This window comes from Pleuronectes platessa, chromosome 17 (genome assembly GCF_947347685.1).
Source record: "Pleuronectes platessa chromosome 17, fPlePla1.1, whole genome shotgun sequence".
Taxonomy (NCBI): Eukaryota; Metazoa; Chordata; class Actinopteri; order Pleuronectiformes; family Pleuronectidae; genus Pleuronectes; species Pleuronectes platessa.
Genome location: NC_070642.1, coordinates 12,750,454 through 12,778,134, shown reverse-complemented (window position 1 = coordinate 12,778,134; position 27,681 = coordinate 12,750,454). Strand labels below are relative to the sequence as shown.

Here is a 27,681-nt window from a genome sequence, read left to right as displayed (position 1 = left end):
GTTGCTTCTGATCTTTTCATGGGTTTGTTGAGAATAATGAAAAAAGAAAAATCACCAGCCTTGTTTTTTCAGGGGGAGTAGACAGGGTTGGATCAAAAAGGGAGAGAAAACAAGAAACAATACAAATATGGAGAATAAACCACAGAAGCAGAGGAAGAAAAAAATTAAAAATAAGCTTGTGAGACAATACATGTCATAAACAAGGTCTTAAACATCGCTGGCATCACCGCAACTCCACACGGTATCACAATTTCACCCTGCAGTTCCTGGCCAAGGAGGCCGCAGCTGCCAGCTGATAATGTGACTGTGAACCAAACAGCAATAAAAAAAGAAAAAACTTGCGAAAATAAAATTGCAAATGAAGCTGGCCTCCGTACATGAGCAGGCAAATCGCATAAATTGGCGGTGCAACGAGATCTGGTAGTAGTTTGTTATGGTTCTGTTTGGATAATAGGATTGTCATGTTTCGTTTTCACGTAATGATGCCAACATAAGCATCTGTCCTTTACTGGGTAGAGTCATGGGCGGGGTAAGAGTTTATTATAAAATACAGTATCTTATGTTCCAAGCTTGGTTTGTTGTAATGCTTTCCCTGCAATGCCATGATGCTGCGTGTTCATATCGAGAGTGATGTCATGGTTTACCTGCACTCCTCTGTCTCGCACCAGTCCATCTCTCTGTGTCTCTGCTCATCCCATGGAATTAATACCAACTCGCCTCTGTCATCCAGCCTGGGGAAGCAAAACAAAAAAGAGGCAGAATAAGACATGGGGCAGAAAGGAGGAGAGACATACACAATTTGAAGAAGGGTCAGTTTTAGGGAAAAGCACAAGTGCAAATATGATTTGAAGGGCGCTCAGTGGAGTGCATACCTCCCCCAAGCCCCAACAGACCCTTTAAATTCAATCAAAAGCTGCACCAAATTTCACCCACTCATAGATAGGAGTTCTCTAAGTGTGTCCGTTTCTTTTTTTTCATCAAGATCCATGAATTATTCCCTGGGAAAATGGTGAAAATGTCAAAAGTGAAAAGAAATTCCTGGATCGGCTCCCTGATCTGGATCCACACCAAAATGAAATGGTTTCTTTCTGCCATGAGGTTGTAGTCCTCCGCCAACCAATGCATCGTCCAAATCTAAAATGTGACTCTAAGTGAACATTCGTGCCAAATTTGAAGGATTTTCTCAAGGCGTTCTTAAGATTATGCATTCACAAGGTAGAAAAGGGGTTTGTGAGGTAACAGGGGCCTTGAACTTTGACCCCAAAAATCTTATCAGGTCATCCTATAGTAAAACTGGACATTTGTACCAAAGACGGGCGGATACACCAAAAACTGGCTTTTGCTGTCGTGGAGTCATACAAACATATCATAGCAAAACCAATGAGCAGGGGTCCAAAAATAAACCACTCCTTCCCACCAACCTATAATCGCACCTGATAAATCATCACAGAAATTTACGGTCTCATATTAAACATGGTCATAAACTACAGGAAAACCCAGCTGAGGGGCAGCAACACATGGGGAATGGAAAAAGCACAGAATGGTAAGAGAAGAAACATGTACCAAAGCAAAAGCTCATTAATAAACAAGTCAAAGAACTTTTAGAAAAAGAGTCTGAGTCGTGCCTCGGCTGTAAAAAGCAAGGGCTTTTATTTTCTAAATTCCATGTTGGTGCTATGCTTTCCTTCTTCCTGGTCTCCTTGAGTGTGACAGGTGTGAGGAAGAAAAATTGTTAAGGCTGAATAGGGAAGTGAAGAATGACTCTGTAACCTCGCGTGTCACTGGTGACATGCCTCAGACGGACACAGACACAAATATACAAATGCACCAACACACACCGAGACACTGGGGTGAACAGAAGCCGTTTCACCCCTATCCTGCGATTAAAGCCTTTCATCTTGTTATCTATTTGTCTGTAGAGAGAAAAATAAGTACGGTTGTTGTTAAACTCGAGGAGATAGTGCGGGCTACAAATCATCTATAAGTTATAAGCGAAGAGCGCACACTCTCACACTCACGCTGCTGCAGCTTTTGTTAAAACACACCCATAAATTCTATGCAATCACGAAATACATAAGAAGGGTCAAAGAAGCTGATTTGATTTATGTCAGGATGCAAAAGTAGAAGGAATTTTTTTTAACCAACACTTCAACACAAGTTCCTCCTTTTAAAAGATGACAAATATCGAGAAATCTCACTGCTTCTCCCTTAAAAATCTCATTCTCTTTTTTCCTTCCCGTTGTTCACTGAAGCCGTGCTCCTCTTTCTTCATTAAAGACAGCCGGGTTAGAGGGTGGAGAGTAAATATTGGTGTGAGCATTCGGATATCGATGTGAGGAATGAGTTATTTCACGTCCCCTCCCCTGATCTACTCTTCTTCAGCCTGAGTGAGAGACGAGGCGAAAGTGGGGCGGCAGGAATATGGAGATGGCATTTGAGTATATTTTCATTTCCACTGGGCCGAACCCTTTCGAGCTGCAGGCAAAGTTCTCGCAAAAAAACACAAAAACTATTGTGCATTCTTCCACATGTACAGGGTTCCCTTATAGAGCCTGATCAATATTACAGGAGAAAGTTCCCCCCCCTCCAGTGAAGCAAGGCAAATAAATAGTGAGTGAGCTCCAAACAGATGGCTTGGGCCGGCTCCTTCTGCTGCAGTGTCGGAGCGAGTGCTGTTGAGGCAGCAGTTGGTGCTCACAGGCTGGGGAAAATAGGAAACTGCCCCACAGCGGCAGAGCCATGATGGATGCCCACTGCAGAGCCACAGCCGCCTGACCTCCATACAAACTCAGACATGGCTAACAAAAGGGTGCAGTATAGTGGAGTGTGTATGTGTGCGTGCCTGCGTGTGTAAAAACTATATGAGCAGTTATATCTATAGGGTAAATGTTTTTTAGCTCAGGACTCCAGGGGACTCAAGCCTTGTACATGTGTTTCTTCTAGAAATGTAGTTGTGGTATTATCATGTATTAAATACTCACAGAGAGAACATAGGAATTGTGAAGTAATGGGATAAAGGTTAGGAGAAAACCAGAGTCTGTCACCTCTGTTACAAAACCATAAGAGGTCTGAGGAATGATTTCTTCCCCTCTGACACACTCCTCCATCATCTCCTTCTCACATCCCCTCTCCCAAAGTTCCCCCCTTCAGTGCGCTCACAGCTGAAATGTATTGAGACGAAAAAGTAGAACAAGAACTATGGTTGCAATTATTGCAGCCAGTATTGTATCATTTTAGGTGTTCATATTTTATATGCAAATTTTTTAAAAGTGGCCATTGAGTCTCTTTCCTATTATTTTCTTTCCTGTGTGACAGAGTCAGCCCTGAAGCTATAGCTCATACTATTGTAATGGAAGAACATGTTCGTGTGTGCGTGTGTTTCTCAAGGACACAAGAAGACTCCCGCTGTGTAAAGGTGAGAACAAAGGAGCCAACGTGTGAAAGGTCTTTAAGCATGTGCTCCATAAGGGATGTGATTCTCATGTTGAGTGGTTTCAATTTGCGATATAGTGACAAGTGAGACTTGTACATTCCAGAGAGGTGTAAATGTTAATTTCCTGATATAAGGAAGGGTTTGTGTCCCTGAAGTTTCTATGTGTCATAATGGCAATTGTTGTAGAGGAGAATCAAAAAACATCTATATGGGAGTATAAAATTACAGGCTAGTAGTTTTTCAGTTTGGGTAAATGTGTACATTTTTACTTTTAGACCTCCTAACGACTGTATACCTCCACCAATCACCCTAACCTTGAGTGCAAGTGAATGTTTGTCCCAAATTTTAGGAAATTCCCTGAAGGTGTTTTCATGTTCACCACAAGGGGATAGATGGATGGAGGGAGAGACAACATGATGTGGTTCTCACCTGGCCTCAGGCAGCAGAATGGTGTACTCGTGTGGAGAGGTGGTTTCTGGGAAGTTGTTAAGGATGGCTAGTCGGTGCTGGAGGAGATCTGCTCCATGGTACGTGAAGAGGATGTCCAGAGCCTGCACGTTACTCTCCTGTAGACAAAAAATATGTATGATCCAACATATTTATAAATAAAACGATTTTAAATCATTAAAACCACCCAAAAATTATGAGATTACAGTACTCAAAGAAACGAAGGTAAACATATGTAAACAGATGAAACTATTTAACACAAAGCAGGAAGTTTTGATGAAAAAGAATGGAAACGAAATAGGCTCAGAACTCTTATGAAGGCTGTTTATACACTCAGTTGTCAGTTGTGTAATATTCTTTCGAGCAGATTTACGTCAATGAGAAGGCTAGATAAAAGTAACACCCTGCTGTATAACACAACACATCAAAATAGAGCCAAACCGAATTGCAGACAGCTATAGATCAAATGAGACAATTAGTGAGGGAGTGTGCAGGAATCTGATGTTACCCTGGCATAGTTCCTCGCGGACAAAACTATATTTTGACTGCGGAACTTCTTGAAGAATTCGGCGTCGTATTTCTGCTCTGCTGCGTGAGGGCCACCGAGTATTTCCTGCGGAGTGTCAGAAAGAGAGAGGGGAGGGGTTAAAAAAAATGCATTTTCAAAGCAGATGTTTATCCTCCCGGAGAGGATGGAGTGAGTGAAAGGAGAGAAAGTAAAACTAAAGATGAGAGGTGAGGAGCCAGGAGATGATGTGACTGCAAATGAGTCCAATAAGGCAAAGTCAACAGAGATGCTATTTAAACTTTCAAGCGTACAGCTGTCTGAACCATCTGAGGAAAGTGTGTGTGTTTGCGTGTGTGTGTGTGTGTGTGTGCATACGCATATGTCAGTAGGGAACATTTGTTGTCATGGCCTTTGGCTTGAAGGGATTTATGTGTGTCCGTGTGTATAAAATTTCGGTAGCCTTCTGTAAGACAGACTGTGTGTGTGTTTGGGGCTGTTTGTGTGTGTGTGTGCGTGTGTGTGTGCGTGTGCGTCTTGATGGATAGCCTTTGAATGGGCCGTATGCAGACACAGTCGGCCGAAGTCGGGATGATGAAAACCCTAATATCATATTCATAGACAGCCAGAGCAAATGGATTGGGGCAAGAGGAAATTGCTGCAGTTACCATGACAATGTCCGAATAAAGAGAGAGACGTCATTATGTCTGTGTTGAATATGTAGCAGAGTAAAATCTGATCTCTCCTCTCCAGAGAAGGAGAAAGGAGAAAGTGTCGTCCTGTTCATCTGTGATTTATTGTGGATGAGAAGTGAGTGCATGATAATGCTCCTCGTAAATCTAAAATCCAGAGTGTTTCCGAAGTTGCCTGTGTCAAAGTTTGAATCGAAGCTTCCATCCATCCATCTCTCCTGCGCTAACACTCATACACTGGATGTCTATTGGTTTAGTAAAACCATAAGTTCTTGTGTCAAACCGAGATTTGTCTCTCAGACAGCAGATTACCAGACTAGTGTGTGATCTCTGGCTGACTGGACAGGAAACGAGAAAGCATTAAGTTGCCAACGGGTAAAAAAGAAAAAACATGAGCTCATTTAAACATGCGAACACGTAATATGGTCGTTTAGTGACCTTCAAACTTCAGACGTCAACTTCAAAGTATGATAATTGTAGTTAATAGTACATGAAACACAACCTCCTTCCTGTGAGGTCTCAGTGAAGCAAGCTGCAATCCCGTGAGCTACGCTTTTCATAATGAGGCATTAGCTTGGAAAACATCCTCACAAACCCCCACATCTCAACATTATCTTTTTATTTATACTAACACAGACACATATACACACATACACACAGACACACAGACACACAGACACACAGACACACATACTTTAGGAGGAAGCATTGTGGTATGAATTTAGCAAATGAGCAGCCCTGACTAATGAGTGGCTGATCCAGTCAATTACTGCTTCTCTACAACCACTGACCCCTGCCAGGCCAAGTGAATAGGTATATTGTGTAAATATCTATCTGTGTGTTTTAGTCATTATCCAAGTATTTTTTCCTTGTTATATTTTAGTTCTGGCTCGAGGGTTCAAGGGTAGACGCTGAAGGAGGACTAGCTGCACTGAATAGGGTGTTAGACATTTCTGCACTAGTAGTGACACTTGCTAAACTGTTAGTTATTACATCTTGATCTGAAATAATAAATCCAATAATCTATTGGCCAATGAACAGAAAACTAAAAAAACAACACAAACACATGTATTACATCATTAATTTTGGTCCAGTCGTGAACTGAGTGTGTCTGTTAAGATTAGATTAAGACTAGTTCAGGTCTGCAGACCCACCAGAAGCATTCAAGGGAGATTTGTGGGAGCATGATTCCACTCTTTATAATCTATATGATACAGTAGATAATATGATAGAATGACACCCTAATTTAATATATTTAACTGTTGCAAATTTGTATTGATCAGTTTGGCTTCAAGTTGTGTTTCAATGTTGATTTGTGAGAGGCTATATTTACCTCATATGTGGCCAGTCGGTCCAGGTAGGAGAGGAGTTTCAATCGGCTCCGACACAGCTCTTTCTGCTCCAGAGTTAGCCTACAGTAACACAAACAGACACACACACACACAAATCATACAACACAAGCTTTTCAACACAATACAACATTTAACACAAGAGCTCTTCTCAAATTACAAGATCTGAATAGACTTTTATTCATTTCAAAAAAGCCAAATCAAACTTTAGTCTGTTCACAGGATTAGTCTGTTCACAGGACTAACACATATGGCTTTAAATGAACTGTAAATTGACCCTATATAGTACACCCACAGGGGCCTACCGTATATATAACAATGCTTGTGACCGGGGACTACAGTACCACATAGTGCCCTCCAGATCTAATCATTTTCTAAGCGCAACAAATCAAGTTCTTATAACCATAAGAACCCTTCAGTGTTATGTATGGGATGCCTGACGTCAATGAGGTGAGTGATCGCCTCCATGTGAATCAAATCCATTTTCAATGTCATTTAATCACGACCATAAATAAATTGGATGACCACGAACACCAAGGCACTGGGCTATATGGGGATCTACCTGCAATTCAATCACTCAAGCTGTTCCCAAGGAAAAGGAGCCACAAGGCTTCGGCGTATGGTCAGGTGCGCCCCATCACTTCACTCACACACTCCGAGTTCACTCCGTAAGTAAATAACCTGAGCAGGTCGAAGTGGTGGCCAGAGCGCTCTGAAAAGGGCCTGGATCAACCGCAGTGTGAACACAGGGGAGCTGACCCCTCCACCGCCATCTTAATCCTTAATCCCTCATTACAGAGTGCGCTATCAGGCCGTATCAGGGTTCCTCCACATTGGGCTAACAGAGATTAACAGTGTCTGAACACACTCTCTGGCACATCAAAGAGTCGCGGCTTAGCACTCACGCTGGTGGTAATTATTACTTTGCTCTGCCTCTTCACCGCAAAGTCTGAAAAGTGGAGGTGGAGGGAATGAGAGCGGCGGCGGGATAGAGATGGAGCGGAGATGATACGAGATGTTGGAAAACTATCAGGTGTATGTGTGCGGGTCTGCGTGTTTGTGTGCATCTTGCATTTCAAAGCAATTCGAGCGGCAGGTTATTACAAGCAGATGGCATCACTCCTCTATCTCTGCACACAACCCAAATATGACTGTACTGGCCAGATATTGAAATGCATAAACAGGCCAACACACTCGTATGCAGGCACGGAAACACCCGGGGGGAAATGTGGTCTGAGATAAAAGCGATTATCAGAGAGTGCGAGGGACAAAATTGGACTGCATAAACAGACAGAAATACTTTGCATGCACGTGGATGTGACACTTAAAGCACACACACACACGATTAAAATGAAAAAATGAGAAATCTGACTGAGGTCGGATTCTGATCAGATGAACACAAAGGCATTGTACCACACTGCACGCTTTCATCCTCACTCTCTTCACCCCATCCTGCTCACCCATTCTCTCTCTCTCTCACACACACACACACACACACACACACAACACCTGCAGTATTGTCCATCTTGTTGTTGCATGCAGAGAGCCAGAGCAGCAGTTATAATGGTCCTCGGTTGGTTCTGAATCACTTTGTTATGTAGACTGATGAGAAAGAGGCCAAAATGTGAAACCACCTGCGTGCAGTCGAAACGACAGGTTTTAAAACATGCAAAACAAACAACACTGAACTGGTGCATGACCGTTAAGAATACAAAAAAAATATAGAAAGCGATAACCGAGTGCTGACTAAGTCTACATTTTATGTGACATTACATTTCAGGATAACTGCAAGTGCAACACATTGATTAGGGCTAGAGGAGTATACCTTGCAGTAACAAGACAGGATTGGAGAAGTACATTAACATCCATCATTTTATTGGGTACTTTAAACTAAGAGGGAAATTAAGATCTTTTAGTATCTTTTATAGGACAGCAAAAGTCGATTGAGTCGATTTGACTCCAGTTACTGGAAATGTGATTCTCTCCTGGAGCTTTAACTGTGACCTTTAAAAGTGACTTCAAGAAGAATTCTTTACTCTTGTTTAACCTATGGGATAAGAACTGCTTTATTACACTCTTCTGGCTGGTGATAGAAAATGGGCCTGATTGATCATATCTTTCAAGCATACAGACGCACACAGCCACACAGAGTCAACCTTCAAACATGTAGTAGCACACGAGATGCACTCTGTGTGACAGTCGATATTTAAATACAGTCCTCATCTACACACAAGAGCAACACACACACACAAAGCGCACACACACAGACATGGTCGGAGCCACTGTGATCGATACTGAGCCATTTCTGTAATGGTGGTGTAGTTAAAAAGAAATTAAGAGAATTATGATCTGTCTCTGGCCTCGGCCACGGGGCTCAAGGCAACATGGTTGGATCCATTAGTGAGGGGCTTCGCTGCACCCAACACACCCACACACACACACACACACACACACACAAACAGACACACACACACACACACACGTTTTGGGGATATGTGTGAGCACGCTGACACTCTGACTCAGACATAGGGGAAGGAGAAAAATAGGTATATTTAAAGGAGGTAATTCACTGAGGATTTAATGTAATGGTTTCATTAATGTTGTAAATTATCGATTGTTTTTACTCCCCCTTATATCTCTTTCTTATCCTCCATCTTTTCTTTATCTACCACAGACTACAGGCCTGAAATAAAGATTAGGAGTTTTATTACACAATGAGCTAAACAGAAGGAAAATCAAACGGGCAAAGGGACGAGGAAAATAAAAAAGGAGCCGAGGGATTTATGTTCCACTGTTTCTGCTCCTTCTCATTTGAATGCAGACTGGAGACTCACTGGCTCATCTGTTGAACAATAGAGACCAACTACAAAGCTTTAAATACCTGTAACTACAGTAATTACCTACACATGGCTATGCATCTTAAATCATTCGTTTCAGCATATGCACATTTTCCTTTTGCTTGTATCTGGACATTTTAACACACAAGTATAAATATGTGTGTGAATTTAGGCTTAGGAGTGTTTCATTATGCAGGTGTGTGAGCGTGTGCATGTGTGTGCGTGTGTGTTTGTGCATGAGAGGTGATTAGTGATCACTAAAGGGTTTTTCATTAGTCTTTCCCTGGGCACTCGACAACAAAGGCATAAATTACCTCCAGCAGATTACCCACTAATCTCCACCAACGCTTTTTTTCCCTCTCTCGCTCCCTCATCCTCATTAATGTCATTGCCTTTATGATCCCCTCTCCGGCGTGCGACCTAATCAAACAATCACGGTTCAAATGTGGCAGCATTCGCTCCCATTTCCTCCTGGTTTTGTTAAATGCCTTCACCTCCATTTCTCCTTTTCTTTATTTTGAATAGTGTAATCACTCTTCCCCGTTGATACTCGGAGTAAACATGACTTTAATTTAATCTTTCCAAACAGCAGGTAACAACCTGCCAACAAGGCAGTGACATGGGTCAGTGTCTGCTTTTTTCTCTGTGGGATTTTACCACCCACCTAACAACTGCTGCTGACACTTAGAAGCTGGTGATTTTTCATCGTTTTTAGTCATTTGTCATAAAAGCAAAGTGAGGAAATAGGAGTATTATCCTGCAGAGGGATTATATTTAAAATACAGGCTTTGGTAACTTGCACCAGACAGGCAGATGCTTGGTAAAAGAGTGCAGCTGAAGGATGGTGTGTGTAACTACTAGTCCCGGGGATTTCATTAAAATAAATCCTCTCATCTCTGTGCATTTAGAATATTGGCAGGATTTCTGCCGGCTGCGACTTCTTCCTGTCTTCATATGTTGCCTTACTGAACTACAAAGCTGACTAACCAAATCTCCGACTGGCTGCATACCTGCTAAAGTCCACCTTGGCAAGCAGTTCTTGTCTCTTCGTGTTCTCCTTCTCCTTCTTCTTCTCCTCCAGCTCCTCATCATCCGACTGGATGTCTTCGTAAGGGAGGTCATCGAGGTCAACATCTCCTGGCATGATAAACCTAGGAAAACACAGTGAAATCACAAAGAGGTGCAAAGTAAATATGAAGTAAAAGGGCACTCAAAGAGTGCATATACCTCCACAAAGGCCAAACAGTCTACTTATGAGCTCACATTAAAGTTCACTAGATTTGGATTTGGATCTGCATCAAATTTCAAATATTCCTAGTTATCAATCCCCTAAACAAGCCTGCTCTTTTGATGACGATCCATGAATTTCTCTGTGAAATCACAGAAAATGTTATCTCGCATTTTTTAGGAAAATCTTCTGATCAAGATCCACAACAGATTTGTTATGGATTCTTTCCTTTTGCATTTTATTTCCCAAAGTTTAGTTCTAAACCGTCCTGCAGTTATTGCGTAATCTTGCTTCCTGACGGACAGAAAAAGTAAAACCTTTACCTCCTTGGTAGAGGTCATAAACAAAAGGAGGCAGACAGAATGAGATTCAGGAGGAAGCTGTAAAATGTTGATATTGTTTTAGCTGATTATGTTTGTGGAAGGATTGCGTTGGCGTGTGTGCATGTGTCCGTGTGTGCCCTACCTGCCCCCATCCTCTTTGTTCCCTATGGCTATGAGGGCCTCAAGGTCAGTTCCCTTCAGGCCATACTGCAGCAGCTCCTTGGCAGCATCAACATTCTCCGGGACGCGTTCCACACACTCATGCAGCACCCACGAGCGCTTGCGGATCTTGCTCTGGGTTAAGGAATGTAGGGAGCAGGGATGAGTTCAGAAGAAATGGTGGACTAAAAATGAGGTACAGTATGGGGGGGGGTGAAAATTTGCTACAAATTGGTAAAAATGATCCGTGAAATAGAGTAACGGGGTCGTGCTGCACTTCAGTGTGTGCGTCTCCATCTAACCCAAACACATTTACTGTATATATATAACCAGACATCTAATATACTATAAACCCCCGATGCTCTGCCAAAACTCTTTTTTCTCTCTCCTCTTCCCCACCCCTGATCCTCATTTGCTCACATCTGTCTTTCTTATTTCTTTCATCTCTTACCAGATAATCCTGGATGGAGGCGATGCTGACCGTACTTTTCCTCCACTGTCTCTGGTAGACCAGATCGGAATCCAGACTATACGCGTGGGCAAGAGAAAGCGCCTCACCATACTCCTCATTGTCAATCTGTGAGAGAAATGCACATAAAACGCATTACGAGGACATAAACCAATGTATGCATATTTTGAACAGACAGCGAAGAAGCAAATGTATATAATCAGAGAAGACAAGAACATGAATATTCATTTGAAGGTGAAGTAGACAAGTGTCGGAACGGAGCAGACAGCAGCTCTAATTAAGTAGCAAATTAAGTTTTCTGATGTTTTATTTAAAGTTGGGAGCAAAACAACACGACAGCAAAACAATAAATCCATTGTCTTTCTGTGATATACTTTTTAATGTTTTTTTAAACCTAATTATCATCCAAGGGTTATATTATCTATTTAATCGAGAGAATTAATTGAACAAAATACATAAAATGAATTCAAACCACGTGATATTTACAGCAAATCCCCAAGTAAAAGGAGAGAGAAAAGTTAATGGCCCACATTTTCCATCACTCTGAAGGACAAAGAAGGTTTTAAATAAGCCTGTGCAATAGCTATGGCACTTCTGAAATCCTTGAGTACGCACAATGAATACTCAAAGACTGAACGGGAACAACTCAAACATGCAGATTTCAATCTGTGTAGCAATGTGACACAGCCTGAATTGGATCTGCTGCAGAGGGATAAGGAGAGAGACTAAAGAGGAATCAAATATTTGGGGGATATTTGAAGAAAGAAAATCTGCATGGGCAAAGGAGACCCGTCAGTCTGAGCCTGAGGAGCTGGTCTTACAGGATGGAGACAGGCGGCCTGAACTTTTCAGAACTTATTTGGGATCAACATCGCAGAGAACAGACTTAACTAACTCAAAAAGTCCTTGAAAACTACAAACTTTGGAAGTGAAATTCGAAGAAAACCAAAATATCCTACATCTGCCCATTACTATGAATGAGTCGAGAATATAACGTAAGCTTCAAAAGTAAAAACATGTTGGTCAAATGCGAGAATACAGCACAACATTATTCAAATTGGCATTTCTAAATGAACTAATCTAATTCTGAGTGTTGGAGAATTTCACGTGAGCAATGTATTGAAATGAATTACACCTATATTCCATAGTGGCAACAAATTTAACTCCTAACATGCGTCATCAGCTGTATGGACAAGGACAACATCACCTCCTGTGTAGGTAAATCCCTCAATGACATCAACGTCCTGCATGAAGGTCAGGCTGGATTCATGCTTTAACATCGCACATGTGACATGTATTTATCCTCACCAGTCTCATTAACACACATTATCTATACCACTCATCCTCATTAAATGTCACGGGGGAGCTGGAGCCAATCCCAGCTGACATTGGGCGAGAGGCGGCGTACAAAGTCGACTCGCCTGCAAAACACATCCACACCTACTGTCAGTTTAGAGTCTCCAATTAAGCTAACCCCAATTTGCATGTCTTTGGAACTCCCGCTCTGAGAAAACCCACGCATGCACAGGAATTTGAACTGGGATACGAACCAAGAATCTTACTCTTGCCACAAGTGCAGCTAAATAAAAACAATTGTGGTTTTGGAGATTTTTTTCAAAAGAGGCTTTTCAGTGTATTTGGCGTGAGGGTCCCTTTAATTATTAGTGGCATGGGGGGTAAAATCTATTAGGTCTCATTAACAGATGTACAATGGAAACAAAAGAACCAATTACTTCAAGCAGCACTTCAACATAAATACATCAATGAAAATCTACAGCCCGCGGTATAACAGCAGGAAACTGTGTCAAATGTGTGATGTTTTCTGATGACCAGGCTCTACTGTGTACTATGGAGCCTGGACATCATCCAGTTCTGACTAACATGGCCACCGACTGTAAATATGGAAAATCCTAATACATATTTAGGCTGTGAGTATCAATTCCAGTGGAAATTTGGCACGGCAGTGAATGAGCTGGATGAAAAGGCAAAGTGGGCTTTTAACGCCACCAAAAGAAAAAGAAAATCTGGTTAAAATTCATGTTTAGAACTGGCGCTAGAATCTAAAATCAGTGAGGAGTCCAATTACTTTTTACGGTGGTGAAGCTAGGGATCCATTAACCAGCCAAGACCTCCCCAAAATGGGAAAAACATCCAATGGAAGCCCTGCGTGCAGAATTGTGCAAAAATATACTTCAGAGTTTTCAGACACGTGGCCAATAACACATGCAGAGCAGAACTTGGCCACTAACCCTATGTAATTAAAATTAAAAAGAGAGCCATCAAATTTTATAAACACCTCCAATCTAGCGACCCACACTCCTATCAGTGCAAGGCCCTTCAGCGCTGAGAGGTGAACATAGATAAGAGTCCCCTCTGCCAGCTAATCAAAAAGCTCTCAGCCCACACACACACACACACTCACACAAACACAAAGACACACACACACACACACACACACACACACAAGATCTCAGACAAAACAATGTGACCCAAGGCAACCTAATTATATTGGAACGAAACCAGCAAATCACAAACTAAATTATTCTGCTCAACCCTAAACAAAGAGTACATGGTGGCGGAGTACCTGACCACCATGACTGATAGAAAACTAAAGAAATGTTGACGATGTTCAGATGAGGTGGCCACAGGCCAAGCCCTGGAAAGAAAAGCCAAAGTATGAATCAGGGGATGGAAAATGATCAGTCTCCGTCTCTGGCCGAGGTCTTAATCTGTTTGGAGACCCTGTGCCTGCGTGGGACTCCAATTGGAGACTCTAACTTGACCATATGTGAATATGGGTGTGATTGGTTGTTTGTCTGTGTATGTTGACCCTGTGATACCCTAACTCTCACCCAATGTCAGACGGGGAGTCCTTTCAACATAATAAGCTGTACAGATAAATGGTGTATCTAACCTACCACACTAAATTAGTAACAAGACCAAATGTCGACAGCCACACGATCAGCTGTTCTCACCATATATCAGCTCTTTAAAGTAAAAGCTACAATCAGCCTGCCATCACGCTCACAAAGACAAAGATAGTGAATGTCTAGCATGATAAGAAATTAATTAACTTTACACGTATTTGGTCATAAATCAAAGATGTAGACGATGTACACATTTTACCTGACAGACAATAACTCAGAGAATCACTGCAGTGATGTGCATACAAAGCAGCGTTAATCAGGAAAACAAGATGGTGATAAACATGATAAACATAACACCTGAGTCACATATGAAGGTGTGAAGGAAAACATAGCTTGACATCATGTTTACATTTAGCTTTAATTACCGCAGTACCAGTTTCAGTTACATGGCTACAGGCTTTATATAAAGATGGACTGACTGCTCAACACAAGTGAAGCCGAAGCATCCTGATCGCCTCTGGGTGGCTGGCGGCCAATCCCGCCTCCTCCATGTTAGTGGATAGGACATGGAGGAGGGACATTGACTAAACTGAGCAACAGAAAGATAACCACTCATTTTAAGCAGCTCTTCCTGATGTACGTCAAAGTGTTCAGCTTTCTGATACATTTTTTTATTTTTATTTCATTATAATAAATAGACAGGTGAGACTGACTTGCGATTGGTCAAGCACCTGTATCGGAAGGACCTTGATACTGCGGCTCCATCCACCAATCACCACTGCAAAGAGTGTGTTTCCAAATGACGTCTTCAGTCTACAGCATGTCGTCTTATTACTATACCGTATATAGTTCTTAGGCAGTAGCAGTTGTTCTCGTCGTTGTTGTCCTCATAATTAATACAGAATTAGCCTGGCAACACATGTCAAGACATGATGACGCTTTAAGAGGATTTGTGTCGTATCAGTGTCTCACAAAATGATTTGATCCCACAACATCATGACACCTCAGTTTATTCAGGCCCACACAATGTGCATTAGAGTGCATGTGTGACTGACACACTGAGTATCCCTCTCTCTCTCTCGCTCTCTCTCTGTGTGTGTGTAAGAGTACAAAGCATCACATTAGCCAGACTGCGGTTCCTCGAGGGCAATAAGAAACCCACACAGTTAAACCTCTCGTAGGAGGACATCAAAAACTGCTTCCTTCTCTCTCTGGATTTAGCTAATAAAACTGTTAGCAGCCCTGCTAGTGTGCTACTGACATATAGGCAGGGTTACGCCATTGAATGCATCATCAAACTCCTAAAGACACGAGGAGGTCGACTTAAGGCAATCCCCCCGGACTCACTCACTCTGGACTATTCACAGTCTATTGGACCACAACCTTGACCGAGGCGAGGCTTCGGAGAGACGAGGTCATACGAGGAGAGATCGGGTCATTCTGGTTTGTGTGGATGAGGGTGGATGATGTGTGTACTGTTGTCAAACTGTACTGATCTAACACGAGTGCTGCATAGGCACTGACAGGCACAATAAACAAAATGTGCATGCATACACAGACGTACATACTCATGCAGACAATCCAGACACCTCTCCTCCTCTTCACTCATACGCCTACATGTGTGGTGTATGTGTGCTGGACAAAAAAACAACAGGAGAGCGACAGCAGCAGCTGGTGGAGTGCCGCGGCTACCAAGTGTTACAAAGAGATAATAATGATGTATTACTTTCTAACTCTCCACTGTTAGGATTGATGGTGATGACTAATGGCATCTAATGATGATGACAATGATGAAGAAGGCAGCAGATGATGGGTCATAAAAATGACTGATGAACCGTGCTCAAACTTGGGGCCGTCGAGAGCCGATACCACTCTCCCCGTGCTTTATGATCGAGCATGTTGTTGTCTTTGCTGCAATTTGCAGTGAGCAGCAACGACAGCCATATTTCTAATGCAGCAATTAGCATTTCAGAAGAACCCCTGGGACTGAGCAACAGCCTTAAAGCAGAGTGAACATCTTGCTTGGTTTTCATTTCTCCTCAACAGCATGCTGGAGCTGATCCAACAAAACAATAGCACTTCACTGAGCTGGCACAGGATTTATTTAGTTGGAAACCAATTTTTGCAGATCAGCCGGTTATAATTCATTCAATGGCCAGACAGATTAATATGACGTCCTTCAGTTGCTGCTAAAATCGGTGGCCAAAAATAAATGATATCAATCTACAAAGAATATGGAGAACTGCTCTTAAAAAAGGATTACTTGCATTATAGTGACTTAAGTATCAGTCTGCAAATGTGTGGGCCTTAAAAGAGGAACCCTGCAGAATCCTGACAAAAGTAGCATTGATCAAACCTAATGTTTGATACCAGTTTATTTGGCTAAATAAATGTAAAGCACAGTATGAGAGAGAGAAGTGCACGTCAGCACTGGAGTTGTTGTATAGATTACTGAACTGAAAGAACATTGAAATGGAAACACGAAGGCATTATGGCATGAACACTGACGAAAGCTTTTGTCGGCTAAGCACATAAGCGTTTTGTTGTGGGAGTGCTGCAATGAATAAGTAAACAGCAACAGTAATGTGACTCTCCATTTTCTCCCCAAATGTGGATATGCTGCCTCATTCTGCGGACGCCTACTGGGTTTAACACAGTGCGGCTAAAAGCTGACTTGTTAAATCAAAGTGCCTGTCCACACAGATCACAGCTTTAATGTGACTGTTAGGAAATATGCCGGCCCCAATGCCAGTATTAATATATCAGCTCACAAACAGTATACTGAATATAGAAAAAATGCCAATGATCCCCACAATGTCATTATCAAACCCTTATGACAAAGAAATCTAATCGAGACTTGTTGGTTTACAGTTTAACCATCAACTTTAATAAGAAGAAAGCACAATTACAGTGTCATCTCTGCTGAGAGTGTCACTTCCGGCTGTTTGTTTTTCCTCAACCGATCAGATCATGTGTACTTTTTGTACACAACATTCATTTTCTCAAAAATTCTACAGTTAAATCTTCTGAAACTTGACGTGCTGACAGTGAACAAGAGTGAGGGGAAATATCTGTGTCACCTCTCAAGGATTTAAAAAAATTATATATAATATGATGAAGTTTTGAGAGCTCATGTTGTAAGTCAGGCTCTAGTGATTAAACTTCCCAACAGAGTCCCTGAGCTCTGGCTGTTCATGATGATGCAATTATGCTGTTAAGCAGGTACGACGATGACCATGTTGAACACCCACCATGCAAGGGTCTCATTATTCTCCCTTTATGTCATCAAGCACTTTGAAATTGTAAAGTGCTCATGTCAGCACATTGATTCAGGTTTCACATGATGTTCAGAAGCTCTGTGAGCTTTCACGTGTTTTGCACATTCTGCTGTCGATGTTATAAACAAGTTTCAAGACAGATTTATCGCGTGTGAACATTAGTATTCCTCATTTAGTGTCAGTCTCCTACCTTCCTCTGGTACAGTTCCTCTGGCGTCGTTGACCTCAGGCTGACCAGGCGGTAGTTCTTGCCCACGGTGCGGGGGCGCTTGCGTGGCGGGGCAAAGCGCTCCATCTCTGTAACATAATACAGACCCTGCTTGATGTAGCCAAAGTAGCGGGCTTTGGCTGAGGACTCTTCGTCTGAGTCAGAGTCCCCTCCATCGTCGCCCTCTTCGTCCTCGCCTGACCCAGCGCTCAGGTTGCTCTCAAGGCGCCCGCGCTTCTGGGCGTGCTTCACCTCACACTGCGGACGAAAGAAACCCAGCATCAGGAATGGGATGGGGGTGGGCTCAAAAAGAAAAAAAGGATAAAAGAGGTTTGAAGCAGAGGAATGAAAGAGGTGAAATTAAGGTTGAAAATAATATTAGGTAAAAGAGAAAAGTAAAGTAGTTCTGAACAGAAATTTGAATTGCACATCAAACATATGACCTAAAAGAGATCATAAAGCCACTTTTTCTGCTTTACATGAAAAATGCATCTGTAACGTTTCCAAATCCTAAAGTGAACAGACCCAACACCCAAGTGAAGAATGAAAAAACGAAGCGTGTGATTCAGTGAAGCACAGTTTACATCTAGCTGTGCTTTCACTGGTAAACACACTGAATCTTCACGGCCTCATGCAGGATCATCAGGCGGTCTGAGCACAAAGCAACAGCGAGGTCAAGCTGCCTGATAGAGAATCGAAAGCCAAGCTGCCAAAGTTCTTTCTTCAACTTCAATAGTCCTGTTCTCTAGTTTTGCGATTGCCTCAGTCGGGGGAGAAACGATATTATTTGCTCATTTATCATCGACACGCTGTGGAGAGAAGTCCTCATATTTCGTTGCGATGCCCCTCTGGGTTTCAGCCCACTGGAGACAAAACAGAGCACTTCCAACAGAGCACTGCTCCCAGCTGGGGTGTTATGAAACATTTAGCACCTGTAAAACATTAAGCATCTTAATCAATGTGGAGCTTCTATAGAGCTGCACTAATATGCTACGCTAACTCATCACACGCAAGACGATGCACATGTGTTAATCATCATAAAAACACATTATTCAATCAATTTAGGTGCACCCACTAAAAGCCAAACCTTAATTTTCACAATTTCGACACACATGAACCTACAGGCGTTCATTCTCCCTCTCCATGATAAAGCAGGCTGATGAAACCTTTCCCCTAAAGTTGGCTGGCAAAGCAATCTTTCTTTCTTTTTTTTCCCCGCTGCTGCTTTCAGATGGCAAGAAACAAAGAACGAGAATGAAACAAAGAGGAGTGAAGGGATGATGTGATATCGGGGTCTTTATGGGGGAGGGGTAAAGAAGCAGTGATACATATTTCATCAGGACGCACCCTTACACATGCTTTTACACAATGATGCTCACTATGTCTACAAACATGAAGAAAAGGTGAACATTTATATTTTTAAGACAAAGCTGTCCTTAGAGGAATCCTATCAGCTCACAGTAAAGGCTCTATCAAGAATCAACGCCCACATTCCTGTTGGGATGGATTTTCCTGCACAACAGACTCACTTTGTGTCAGAAAGTGTCTTTTTTTGTTGCCAATCTTTTAACGTTTAGACTATTGACCTTGAATGGTCACTCGTGGCCTGTCACGTCTCCTTTCTCTCACCTAGAGGCATCCAGTCGTGTGCAGCCCTGAACTGAAGAGGCAGTTCAAAAGTGGAACTTCACCCTGAGCGCATACCTCCACCGAGGCTAAACACCATATTTCACACACTTCTGTCACAGATATCAGTATGGTAAATATGCCAGATTTTGTTTTTATCAAGATCCATGAATTATTCCCTTGGGGATTGGTAAAAAACTCCTATCTTGCAATGTCAAAGACAAACACACACATTTTGAGGTTTCTACCCTGATCCATACTTCATGATTTACCACTTTCAGTTGTTTCTGTGTGATCCTGTGGACGAACCAACCAAGAAAACAAAGGAATACCTTCCAGTCTATAACATGCTTTTAAAACCCCAGAGGATTCATTTTATTTAAACTACCTCTAAAAGGTTAATTAAAAAGTCTTTCCTATAAACATCTCTCTCTGTTTACTTCAACCACATATGCATCCCCCCCCCCCCCCCCATCCCGACGTTTACCTCCAGGCTGAGGAACCCCCCGTCATGCGCCGCGGTGACTCGGGGCGAGGGCTCGAACCACTCGCAGGATTTGCCCAGCAGGTTGCAGAGTGTCCTGACCGACGAGACGGTGACGGAGCCGGAGCAGCGAGCCATAATCAACACGTTGTCGCTCCACCAGCTCACATCCACCAGCGGGTAATACTGCTCCTTATCTGCGACAGATATGAAGAGACACAGGGAATATAACGACCGGATCAGACACAAGGGGGGACCGGGTGAAAGCTTTATTTTCATACTTTGTGGACTTGGACCCAAATTTTCGGGTCATACTAAACTTTTTTTAAATCTGTTTCATCCTCTGAGACATATTTACACCTGTGGTCATGTTAATCACTTGTCGTGCATGAGATGACGACTTAAACACAGATTATTTCTTGCACAAGCTGTCACGGCAGTCATCACCACTGGCCCAAAACTGTCAAAAAAAAGGCGGTACAGCTGCACAAACAGCCACAAGCTTAGAAATACACACACTCACAAGCATGGACACTGAGGAAGAAAAATATATCTGCTAGCCTTGGCATATGGTTGTGTGTCTAAATAACTGTATGGTTCGGTGAATAAGACCTGTCAAAGATCATTAAATCGTATCCAGTGTCTACCGCTGTGTCAGCAACAGGGTCGGCTCCCTCTCAAACCGTGCAGGCCAAACTACCTTTTATCTTCTTCCTTCTCTCCAGTGATGTCTTCCACTCAGGGTTGATCTCTTCAAATCCCGGCTGAGGGGAGGACCGGAGGATGGAGGAACCAGAGAAGAAAGGAGGGAAAGCAGAAGAAGATAAAGAGAGGAGTGAGGGCGACATTAATCTGCTAACCCTGTTTACACGCACACACACGCACAGCGACCAGCAAGTAAACAGAACACACACACACACACACTCACACATGCACCATAAATCGGCACAAGAGTCTGCAAATATAAGTTCTCTCTAAGCCAGCGGACTTAATGTATAATTTCACACACATACATTCTTATTTGGGCCAGAGAAAGATTACATTAATAGAGTCAGTCAAGCAGCTAATGCATAGAATATTAGCAGGACAAGGTTTTATCCTGCATAAGCAAAATCATACATGATTACAGAAAACACACAAAGAGCTTTGGGCTGTACCTGTTGGTCCTGGCTCCATGTGGCCCTCTGTCTGAGTGAGGGGACGTCCCACACAGACAGGCAGCCGGAGAAGTGAATGACGGCCAGGAGGGTGCCATCGGGGCTCAGGCTCATGCGGAATACACCGTCCTGGACAACATAAATGCACACACACAAATGTTGGCTCGAGAGAATGCTCCCTAATCCCATTGAGGCAAACAGAGAGAGTGCAGCCACGGTACCTTTTCATCCCCCTGTCTTGGAAAGAATCTGAAGCTGGGAATCCTAAAGAAACCTCTCTTCTGCTTCTAGGACAAGAACGATGTGTGTGTTAGACACTGTTTGAATACTTGTGCGTGAAGACGTGTGTGAGTGTGTATTCTCCTCACTGGGTTGACATCGTCCTCATAGCTGGTGACCTGCTTGTAGTGCGGCGAGCCGGAGAGAGTCCTCCAGGCTGTGATGCCGCGGCAGGAGGCCTTGGATGTACTGTCGTCTCCAGACTCACAGCCTCCCACCAGCAGCAATCTGGAAAACAAGCACGCATGCACACACACACACACACACACACACACAGACACACACACACACTCATAGTTACCACCTCCATGATTACACCCTAACAGATCAATTAGCACTATCTTACACGGACAGCAAATTAAGGTGGTCACTGCGAGGTCATCCTTCAGCTCGGATTCAAGCCAAGTTATCTGACTTTTCCATTTAGCCAGGCACTGGGTTGGAAAGTTATTTATCAGAGATTGTTTTTTAAGTCTTGTTGGAATCAATTGCCAGACACGTCTTAGACACAAACAACACCACAATGACCACATGATGTGTGTGTCTGTCTTTGCAGTGAAACAGAACAGATGCCACTGCGACCGGGCTCTCAGGGGGGAGGTGTGAGGAGAGAAGCAGCACTGTCCAGCTCAGCACTGCCCCCTGGTGCAGAGGAATTAGACATTAAGTAAGAGCCAAGATATGAGTTTGTTAACTGATAGAAAGCAGTTTCTTTGTGTTTTTGTAGCAGCTCAAGTCTGAAGTATAACATTAACTGTATAATGTGATCTAAGGTGTCATTAAAACAGATTCTGGACTATTTCTAACACCCCTGAAGCACATCTGTATATTCTGAACATACATGAACAATATTTACACTGTCCGTAATCACGATAATGATGAAAATCACAATTTCAAGCCATAGTGCACCATAATATAAACATGTTATATTCTCATTAATATTCTGGTAGTATTTTAAGTTTTTGTAGGTTTAGCCAATTGAAATATTTTGGCTATATTCAGTTTCTCACCTTTCCTTCCACTTGTCTCTAACCTATTCTCTCTGTTGCTGTAACACTTTTCACACAGGGATCATTAAAGTTTCATCGCATCTATCAGTTGGCAAACATTTGACAGTAGCTTTCAAAATCCATTAAGCTGCCAAATCGAGCTTCACGGGCCAAACTGAGCCTGGTTTTCCTGCAGACTGTGAGAGTGCTGTGAAAAAACCCAGTGAGGGCACAGGGCATGAGCTGGACATAAATAACTGAAACCTCTGACTGCGGCCCTGTGAGGGGGGCCAAGGACGTTGTGGGCCGCTATGGTCTATTCCTACAGGTATTGCATTAAAGTGATTGTTTCATTTATTCCTGAGTAAGCCCCTTGGCCTTGTTCTATAATGTAAGATATAGTGCCTGTGCAGGAATGTTTGTATAAAAAACTTTTTTCAGGACTTGTATCACAATTATTTTATAGAATAAACTGTATATTTCTGCAGCATTATCTTCCATCATGCTAAAATGAAGCTCCAGTCAAGTGGACTGAGAGAAAATAATACGTAATATTAAAAATAATAGAAATCATGTTTATTTTTAAGCATATTGACGACATGTAGGAGTTTACTCATATTGCCCCAAGTTGTCAAATGATGCAAGAGTTTGAAAACACATTTACGCTATAAACGTCGTCATGTTGCATCCTCAGTAATGGGTTCAAGCATAAAGAATGATTCAAAGGATGTATAATGATGTCTGTAGATGAGTGTAAGAGTATGAAAGATACTCCTGATGAAATACTGTTCTAATATAAGTAGGCTCGGACAACTAAAGGCTACAAGCTGTTATTACACTGCCACTGATTGATCAAAAGCTAAATGGTGGCAAAAGTACAAAAATATTCATTATGTCGGCTATATTCTACGAACTCTACAGACAGATGTGGTGTCGTATTGATGGCAACAAGTCACTTACCGGTGGCCCGGGTGGTAAAAAGCAGAGGTGATGCCATGGGAGTAGTGGGCAGAGAAACTGAAGCTGTGGTTCTCCTGAAAGTTCTGATTGGTTCCCACACTGAGATAGAGGGGAAAAAGAAAGTCACATGTCAAGCCACCTATGACTGAACTCTCCAAATAAATAAACAATGAAAACACGAATGCTCCCAGTGAAAATGTTAATGGCGCGACAAATACGTTATGGCTAAGATGACGGAGCAATTTCAATTCCAGCTGCAATTAAAATGAGACATGGAAAAATATAATCTTTAGATTTAAGTGGGCAATCTAAATTGGATTGGTACTAGAGGAGAGGTTGTGTAATTTGGTGTGTAATTTGCGGGATATCTCGCTGGGGAAATGTTCCCTAAACTGTACAGAGAGAGGAGGAGAAGGAGGTAAAGAAGGCAAGTGCACAGGGAAATAGCTGGGAGATTTGCACAGTTCCAACAGTTCAGCTTCCTCCAGACTTCTATGTGTTTGTGCTACATTAAAGCAGTCTGTGTGTGTGTGTGTCTGTGTGTGTATCTGTGGCGTACACATACATACACACACAGACACACACAGACACGAAGAAGTGCTGGCACAGAGCAGCAGAGATGACTTACTGTCAAGGCTCAGCTATAATTCTGAAATTGTAATTCAGTGTGTTTGAGCGACAATATTGGAATGCAGTCATATGAAAAGGAAGAGTGAGTATAAGCTCCATACTGAAAATGAACCTTGAAATACAAGCCAGCACTTTCTGAGTAAATCTGGTGCAAATGTCCCCCTCATCTTAATTAACTCCACATGCACATGCACACACACACACACCTAACTTTACAATCTGAATGCCTAACCTCAGCTAGAACCCTAAAAGTCTAAACTTATAAACAGCCATTCACACTATTGGGGACAAGAATGTTGGTCCCCAGAAACCTATCATATCCAACAAGTATTGATGTGCTCCCGGGTTTCTGACCTCATGAATACAGTAAAAGAAGCCCACACACACCCTGATGGCTTTTAAAGGCAGCTCTCGCCATTTATCCGCCAGTAATAGAAAAATAAATCAGCATTTTCCTCTCCTCTCCTCTGCAGAACTAAAGCAATGTCGCGGAGTGCAGGATGCCATCTGATCGGGATTCAACACACACGCACAATCTCATCCTGTGTCTTGGAGTGTCGGCGCACCCAGGCTCGGTGTGTCGACGGTAATCATAAAGAATGAAATGGGAAATCTCTGAAATAATGCCCTATTAAGTTGTGCTAAATTAAAAAAGGGAAGCTGCGGGCACACACGAGGAAAGCACACACAAAAAGCAGACGTCAAATATTAAAAAATGTGAGTTTGAATAAGGTTTGGCAATTGGTATTCAAAAAGAGAAGTCATTCCCCTGAACGTTTACATATAGATAGAAATGCACCATCAAGCTCCACAGAGGTTGCACTGGGCTGTTAAGGTTAGAATAAACAGTAAACATGTTCTGTACATTTTGATGAAACTAAGGTTTATCTGTTTGTGGAAAGACATGCAGCACAAAGTCTGGTGTTCAAAGTGCACTGCATACTGACATTAAATTAAATACTGTGGAGGGAGCGTCCTGATTTTGGACAGGCCAATATCATGGAGGGAAAAACTAATTCCTACGTTCGCCTCACAGAATGATGTCTGAGTGGCTGGCTGACAGATGAAGTTCACTAGGCGCTGGATGATGCAGCAGGACAATGACCCCGAACGTGGAAGAATCGACTACAGGATGATTTCAAATTGTTAAAAAACGTTTGGAGTGGCTGAGAAATTATCGCACCAGAGATGTGAAATGACCTCAAGAGTCAGTCCAATCAGATATTCTTAATTGAGTCCAAGCGATTTGGATTCTGGTGAGTTGATATGGGGGACTGAATTATTTCTGATTCAGATTTGTAGACTGATATATAATTAGGAAAAAATGGAAAGTAGTTCTAACATGTTATCAAATCTTCATGACAGACAGGCTTGAACTAAATAATTCATAACTATAGATAACAAGAAGACACAAATACAACTAAACAACAACGAACAACTTTTTTTTCCATCAAATGTTAACATAAACATTATTTTGTTTATTCTGTAATACTTCATTTTTCATATGTATGAACACTGCCATCTTGTGCCACTGATGATTTTGAGCCACCGTCTGCACAGCAATGATCGTGATGTGAAGACGCGGAATTGAGGTCCAAGCACCTGTCAGTTCCAGCTGTCAATCATGACATTTCACCTCATTTTTATTTGGTATTTGCTTCAAACAAACAACTAAAACCAAACCTACTATATATACATATATATGTATATGCTGTGTACTTTGACTTTGTATTTACTACCATGGAGGAGGCAGGATTTATGACCTAGTCCCCAGGTGGCGATGATTTTGGCTTACACGTTTGGGAATCCCTCATGTCCATCTTTAAATACGGTCTATGGTCTATACTTAGAACTTAGATAAAGCTCGGATCACATTTTTATGATCAATTTAAGCAGATATCATCTAATTCTAAAAGGTTTTCTAATGTTTTTTCTTCCCACTACATAAGAAGGTGCTTTGGGATCCCTCTAATATCTTGGTGTGTCAGTGTCGTCTCTCACCTGACGAGATAGCTCTTGAGAGCACCACCATATGTGATAACAAGCAGCTCTGCTGACCACTGAGCGCTGGCTGTGTACTCCAGGAAGATCAGACCTGCCACAGCACAACTGAAATCCCCTGGAAAACTCAGCACCTGGATCAAGAGGGAGAGATGAAACAGAAGTCAGCAGCCGAATCAAAGTGACTGATGTAAGTGGTGGAGGAAATCAAAGAGAAAAATAATCTGCTATTATTTATCAGTTTGTGTCCCACACAGGTTTTTTACAGGTGCAAACAACAAAGATACATCAAACCAGCGATGTTTGCTAAAGGACATGAAAAGACGAGAAAGAAGACGATGGGACAGGGAGCAGAAAAGCAAAGAAATGCAGAAAGTGAGAGAGATTTATTTTATCCCATCCATGAACGCTTTCTGTCAAATTTTTTTTTTTTTTGTATCATGTCCTGAAATAGCACCAGTGTGCGCACTTACCAGCGACAAACAAGGGAAACAGAAGAGGGGAATGGAGGGGTGCCGCCGTATCACACACACTGTAGATGCATAACAAAGTAGAGTGGCACTCAAGGAATGAGGATCATAGAAAACGAAATGTGAGCGCAGCTGGGGAGAAGGACACGTGTCTGCCCTAATGGTATCTGACAGGTGGGAGAGGGGAGGGCGGGAGGAATGATGGAGAGAAATGGAGGAATGATATGCTGCATACGGAGGGCACTAAGGAAGACAGACGTGAAACGGCAGGGCAAGGGGAGCAACGTAAAGGTGCGAGGGGGGGGGATACATACGAGGGGGAGAAAAAAACCTGAAGGATAGACAGGATCAAGGGAAGACTGGGGGAGCAGCAGGTGTGTGTGAAAAATTGAACAGGGGAGGTGATGAAGATGGAGAAAAAAAAGAGTGATGGGACACCACGAGCAGAGGAAGGGAGACGAAAAGGAAACAGACAATGAATTAGAGAGCAGGCCTGCCAGACAAAGAGCGCAGAGGGTAGATGACGAGGATATGTTCTCTTCAAATGGTGACAGGCAGCTCAAAGAGCCCAGTCAAATCTGTGCTGCCACAGCGGAGCATGGCCCGACGCATCTCTGGAGGAAAGATTCTGAATGTCTGAAAGCCCAGAACTGTGTCACTGAAAAGATACAAATACACTCACATCTGCTGTAGCATAGTTCCAATGATTGGATTCACATCTAAAAAATAATGAAATCAACCTACATAGAAACTTTTCTATGACAAATCAATGAGGGTTTACAATAAGCAGAAGTAATGCAGTGCCTGTTCTAAACCTGCCTGTTTGGAATGGGCTGTTTGCTTCTCCTGTGGTGACGCTGGTTGCAGCTTTATCTCTGAAACTGTAAAGTGACCTGCAGTTATTGAGCTGCGGCTAGAAAGCTCTATAAATGTTTGTTTTTTTATGATGTGATGCCTAATCACATATCATTTTAGTATCAATGCATGCAAAAGAAAAGAAAAAATCAAACACAAAAGAGAAGTAGAAGGAGATAGAGGTTTTTCTCTATTTCTAGTAACTGGTGTGGTTACCGGCGGGATGACAAACAGCTCGCTGCCAATGAGGTCAAACAGGCGCACGGTTCCAGTGCTGTCCCCGTAGGCCAGCAGGGCGCAGTCATGGCTCCATGCCACCCTTCGCCACTGGGGGTTTGGGTCCTTTGGCACTGTGACAAGACAAAAAGAAGAAAGCAGGAGAGTGCATGTTAGCCGAGGATTTCCTGTCCAGCCTGATGACAAAACTCTCTACGA

General features: G+C 42.5%; 1 protein-coding gene across 1 annotated transcript in view; it reads right to left on the bottom strand.

Annotated features, from left to right (window-relative positions):
* nbas (NBAS subunit of NRZ tethering complex) overlaps positions 1-27,681 on the bottom strand; it is a 149,830-nt gene that overhangs the window by 112,985 nt on the left and 9,164 nt on the right. The window contains exons 7-22 of the mRNA XM_053445252.1: positions 27,463-27,596; positions 25,922-26,055; positions 23,291-23,389; positions 21,431-21,569; positions 21,284-21,349; positions 21,063-21,191; positions 20,606-20,669; positions 19,909-20,102; positions 17,778-18,053; positions 11,425-11,550; positions 10,957-11,108; positions 10,274-10,414; positions 6,411-6,489; positions 4,389-4,493; positions 3,863-3,999; positions 645-731 (exon numbers count right to left, since the gene is read on the bottom strand). Of these exons, the coding sequence (XP_053301227.1) occupies positions 645-731; positions 3,863-3,999; positions 4,389-4,493; positions 6,411-6,489; positions 10,274-10,414; positions 10,957-11,108; positions 11,425-11,550; positions 17,778-18,053; positions 19,909-20,102; positions 20,606-20,669; positions 21,063-21,191; positions 21,284-21,349; positions 21,431-21,569; positions 23,291-23,389; positions 25,922-26,055; positions 27,463-27,596 (2,062 nt within the window). The remainder of the gene's footprint in view (positions 1-644; positions 732-3,862; positions 4,000-4,388; positions 4,494-6,410; positions 6,490-10,273; positions 10,415-10,956; positions 11,109-11,424; positions 11,551-17,777; positions 18,054-19,908; positions 20,103-20,605; positions 20,670-21,062; positions 21,192-21,283; positions 21,350-21,430; positions 21,570-23,290; positions 23,390-25,921; positions 26,056-27,462; positions 27,597-27,681) is intronic.